Raw genomic sequence first — 5533 nt, forward strand, 5'->3', positions numbered from 1 at the left:
CATGTGTTTGTTTTTCTTTTGTTGCTTGTGCAGCAACCAAAGACTCAGTGGCTTGGTGTTTGTGGGAAGTGCCAGGCACCGCACAGTCTGTGGGTATGACATGAGGTGCAGTCTGCGCCCAAATATAAATGGGAGCATCTCCCAGTACTCTAAGGGCAGACATTCATGCAGGTGGATTGAAACAGACTCAGAAACACCTGTGCATCCCTCAGAAAGAGGGAGAAAGATGCATCTTGCTAAGAGCAGCAACTTTTAGAATGTGCATGAAATCAAAACTCTCATATCCAGCCTAGACAAATACAGCACCACATGTGTTTCTCACCATGGAGATGGTCTTTATTGGACTTTTATCACCTTTAAACGAAAGAGTGGTTCCCATCAGCACTATGTAATTATGAACTTTACAGATACACTTTATCTGGCAGTGAAATTTCTTTAAAAATGAAAGTTAACTATAAGGAAAGTTTGTGGTGGGAGAGGGTATGAAATAGAAGCCTGGCTAAACGTAAGCAGATTCCTATCAAAAAAGAAAAATGTTACCAGTACTCCGTTAAAGCACTAATACAAACCTATTGTTTTGCTTGTTCTCAGACTAGACGTTCATACAAGAGACGCGGGTTTGGCCTTTTCTTCTCAGGGATCCAATAAACATCCTTGTGTATCTAACCATCCTGGCAAGACAAAACCAGGGGGAAATGAAAGCAAAGCTCCTAATTGTTTTCAAAGTAGGTTCTGGGAGAGGAGCAGAAGCCCTGTTTTCCAGAAGGTGGAGAGACGTGACAGCTTCCGATGCTATAGTAACAGGGAGGCCTGGTGGGGGGTGTGGCTTTAGCCCATGGTGTCTGGGCAGCTGATGTAACTGTGGTCCCCTTGCGCTCTCTCTCTCTGGTCAGGACTGCCCTATTTCTGACCGTCTGGCAGGACCGTGGTCACTGGGATTGGGTATTCCAATGCATTGCAGTCATCCGAGAGGAACACCAAATCCTGAAAAAGATGTGCAATAAGCAAGAATGTTACTGAATGTCACCCCACAGCCCAGACATAACTAGAGGACTCCTGGTTATCTCCAAAGACTGTTCAGTTCTTTCCTTTTGTGTGAAAACTTTCCATTCCTTATTCTCCCAAGGAGAACTGGCCCCGTCTTCACGTTCCTGTAGAGCATGATATAATACTGCATTATAAATATAAATAATACTGTATTATAATTGTATCTTCTTCCTGTCTTCCCTCTGCAGACCAAGGGGAGAGGGAGTGAGGAGGGCAATGGGTGTGGGGAGGAAATCTGTAAGAAACCTTACATGCATGAACAAATAAATTAAACTCAATAGCTAATTATTTATCCTGATGACTTACTCTGTGCCAGGCCTAGTGCTAGGAATTCTATGTATGGTCACTCTGCTAGGTTTCTTAGGATCAAGGGACTTACTGAAACAGCCCCTCCTCACACACATGGTCAGGGTGTACTTATTATCCTTCCAATGATGGCGTGAGGTGGGCATAATTATGTCTCCAGTTCACAAATGAGGGAACTGTGGTTCAGAGAGGTGACGAGTTGCTCCCATCAGGGAAGCAGGAAGACAGACGGGAGCTCAGGTCTGTCTGATGCTGAAGCCTGTGCCCTTGGGATCCCATGACTCTGCTTTTTTTGGTAGTGCTGATTTTCTGCATTTTTCTGTCTACTTCCCCTCTTCTATGGGAAGCCTCCTATCACAGAGCATCTGAAGCCCTTCTTTTTTTTTTTTTTTAATTTTATTATGTTATGTTAGTCACCATACAATACATCATTAGTTTTTGATGTGGTGATCCACAATCCATTGTTTTCGTATAACACCCAGTGCTCCATGCAGTACATGCCCTCCTTAATACCCATCACCGGGCTAACCAATCCCCCCCTCCCCCCTCCCCCCTCCCTTCTAAAACCCTGTTTGTTTCTCAGAGTCCATAGTCTCTCATGGTTCATCTCTCCCTCCAATTTCCCCCGCTTCATTTTCCCCTTCCTTTTAGTGTCCTCCATGCTATTCCTTATGTTCCACAAATAAGTGAAACCATATGATAATTGACTTTCTCTGCTTGACTTATTTCACTTAGCATAATCTCCTCCAGTCCCATCCATGTTGATGTAAAAGTTAGGTATTCCTCCTTTCTGATGGCTGAGTAATATTCCGTTGTATAGAAGCCCTTCTTTTAGAAAGTCTCCTCCGACTAGTCTCCTCCTCCTCCTCTCCTCCTAGAAAGTCTCCTCCGACCCTGGCACTCTGGAGCTCCCTGAATTCATGGCCCTCTCCCCCCAAACCTCTACTCCATTTGGCTCCTAGCAGAGTCTGTCTTATATGGTTAGCATGTGGTCCTGGGTGTTGTCCCCACACCAGTGTGAGCTCATGGAAGGGAGGGCCTAGGGCTTTGTGAACTGGAAGCACCCCAAAATGTTTCTCTTCCTCCTCCTCATCTCCCCACACCCCCAGACTTCCTCTTTTAAAAGCCCTGAGCATCTTGGGTGATAACAAGCAGAAAAGGTATTTTCAGTAGTGTCACTTACTCTCCTGCAGAACGAGTTCATGATGGTGTACAGTTTCCGCACTTTGTCCTTCAAGGCATCCACCTGGGCCACCTTCCAGCACTGGGACGATGCCACGAAGTCCCGCAGCTTGGCCAGCACACAGTAATTCTGGGAGTGGACAGCAGGGAGGGCATCGTGAGGGAGGTCAGTAGCCAGAGGGACAGGAGTTGGGGACTCCTGCATCCTTCTGCACGGGGTCTCTCCCCACCCCCCTGCCTCCCCAGGCAGGAAGACCGTCTTTTTTTTTTTTTTTAAGATTTTTTATTTATTTGACCGAGAGAGAGTCAGCGAGAGAGGGAACACAAGCAGGGGGAGTGGAGAGGGAGAAGCAGGCCTCCCGCCGAGCAGGGAGCCTGACACGGGGCTCGATCCCAGGACCCTGAGATCATGACCTGAGTGAAAGGAAGGCAGACGCTTAACGACTGAGCCACCCAGACGCCCCAGGAAGACTGTCTTACGTGTATATCCAGGTAGAGTGTGGGCAGGTATCTCACACACGGCTCCTGCAGAAGGGAAGATGGGTTACGATGACACCCACAGGGATGCATCCTCAGTTGCTCACAGAAGGCTCTCTGCCACCCTCCAACAGCCAGACAGCACCAGGGCCTTCCTTGATCTGATTTGCTTACACACACACACACACACACACAGATTTGAATACCTATGCTTAGTCGGAAAGCTGAAATACTCTCCCCCAGAATGTTAGAGCAGCAGTTACCTCTAGGTGGTAAAATGGCAAGTAATATTATTTTCTTCTTTGTCCTTTGTGCATTTTCCAACTGGTCTATAAAGTATGGTGGTCTGCCCCTTATACGTAGGGGATATAGTCCAGGGCCCCAGTGGATGCACGAAACCATAAATTGTACTGAACCCTATATATAGTATGTTTGTTCCTATACGTACGTACAAACCTAGATAAAGTCTAATTTATAAATCAGGCACAGTAAGAGATTAACAACAATTACTACTAATCAACTAGAACAATTATAACAACGTACTATCATAAAAGTTATGTGAATGTGACCTCTCTCTCTCAAAATCTCTTCCTGTACTGTATTCACTCTTCTTGTGATGATTTGAGATGATAAAGTGCCATGTGAGGAGATGAGTGACGTAGGCATGTGATGTAGGGTTAGGCTACCACTGACCTTCTGACCACATCAGAAGGGGGCTCATCTGCTTCTGGGTCACTGTGGACCGTGGATAGGGGGGCCTACTATGTATACCTTTTATAATTAGGAAAAACATACACATTATTTAAGTTTTAAAAGAAAAGAAAAGATGTTAGGGTATCATAACCCCACATCTGAGAAACATTACATTTCGTTTGAAGCGTTTATAAGGGGTGAAGAGACACTTTTAGACACTTTTAAATTTTATCAAAGGTTTTTTTTAAGTGGGAGAGTGGCAGAGGGAGAAACAGAATCTTAAGCAGATTTCCAGCTGAGCTCAGAGCCCGATGCGGGGCTCGATCTCACGCCCCTGAGATCATGACCTGAGCTGAAATCAAGAGTTGTACGCTCAACCAACTGAGCCCCCCTGTCCCCAGGCGCCCCAAATTGTATCAAAGCTTTTAATGAAGTTTAATTCGTTTGTTTCTATCCTGGATAAGCAGCCAGGGGGGCCTGGGTTCTGGTTCTGGGCAACCCCTCCGGAACCTGCCTCCCTGAGCCGTGGGTCTGCTTGTGAAAAGAGCAGCGCTTACAGTGCTCACATTCCTGGGGTGTCCCCTGCCCAGCACTGTGCCTACCATGTCTCAATCACGCCTTCCCCCTCGCAGCTCCCGAAGCTGGTGGCGGGCACTGGACCAGCCCTTTCACAGCTCAGCACACAGAGATTCAGGGGCTGAGCTGTCTGCCCAGGGTAAACAGCAGTAAGGGGAGGGCACGTCCTGGGGGGGTCCCCCCTTAGCTCTCACTCATAATCACCAGGCTTCCGAAGAGAATAACCTTAATTCTGTGTTCCTCCTTAACTCAGGAGTTCCAGGCTCCTCGGCAAGGTTTTGCTTTTTCCTTTTTTTTTCTTTTACATTTTACAACAGACCCTCTGGTTGTTGCTGGCAAGTTACCAACAAAGACAAGGCATTGTGATGTCTCTGATAGATTTTCCTTGTATTTTAAAAAAGATGCAAACCACTGTCATTCGTATTTAATAGGATGGGAATAAAATGCAAACCCTTGAGATTAACATTGGCCAGAAAAGAAAAACAGTGTATTTTTTTTTTTTTCCTGGTCCAAAGGCAAGTTTTGGAGAACTGGGTCTGAATTGAACCTCCTGGTCCGCGGAGGGCAGCGGGAGGGGACTCACCAAGGGCTCCACGGCCTGCAGGCTCTGGAAGTCACCAGTGACCTCCCGGCTCAGGCTCAGCATCCTGGAGTAGCAGGTCGGGGGAGCCGGCTTCGAGGAGGGGGGCCCGGCCAGAAGCAGCAGCAGGGCGAGCAGCCTGGGCATCATGGTACAGAGGCAGGCTCACTGCGTCCTGTGGCCGATGGCAGGCACCCCTTTAATAAAGCATCAGCTTGGGGGTGGTCCTCCACGCCTCCTCCGCTTCCTGTGGGGCCCAGCCAAGGCCATCCAGCACGCCCACCTGGTCCTGGACACTGGATCCTTTCAGACCTAAAGCTCCCCCCACCCCCCGCCCCCGTGTGAGAGGAGGGGCTGCTTGGGGGTGTGTGGGACACCTGGAAGGGACGCGCAGGCCCTTCCTCTCCCACACTTCCAATAGAAGTTTCTCTCCGGGCAGGGGCTTTCCAGAAATGGTAGGACCGGGTGATGAGGGGGCAGGGGACAAGAGTAAGACAAGGATGGATGAGGGGTGGGCAGTCAGGCTCTGCAGTTAGAATGGGGACCCTGTCGTAAACCAGAACAGAAATGGGGGAGGGAAAGGGGCTGGAAGTGAAGGACTGAGTGCCAGGGATCCAGGGCTTGGGGTCAGGCAGCCTGGTGTCAGCGTCCACCCACCACTGACCACCCAGC

At 48.5% G+C, this 5533-nt stretch overlaps 1 protein-coding gene across 1 annotated transcript; it reads right to left on the bottom strand.

The window, feature by feature from the left end:
* Positions 1-314: 314 nt before the first annotated feature.
* On the bottom strand, positions 315-5177 carry CYTL1 (cytokine like 1). Its single transcript, XM_006740080.3, has 4 exons — positions 4865-5177; positions 3016-3060; positions 2537-2665; positions 315-984 (listed from the first exon to the last, which is right to left on the bottom strand). The coding sequence occupies exons 1-4, from the start codon at positions 5009-5011 to the stop codon at positions 901-903; spliced, it is 405 nt and encodes a 134-aa protein (XP_006740143.2). The 5' UTR covers positions 5012-5177; the 3' UTR covers positions 315-900.
* Between the last annotated feature and the right edge of the window lie 356 nt (positions 5178-5533).

Source organism: Leptonychotes weddellii, chromosome 2 (assembly GCF_054177405.1).
Source record: "Leptonychotes weddellii isolate Sample4059 chromosome 2, ASM5417740v2, whole genome shotgun sequence".
NCBI lineage: Eukaryota > Metazoa > Chordata > Mammalia > Carnivora > Phocidae > Leptonychotes > Leptonychotes weddellii.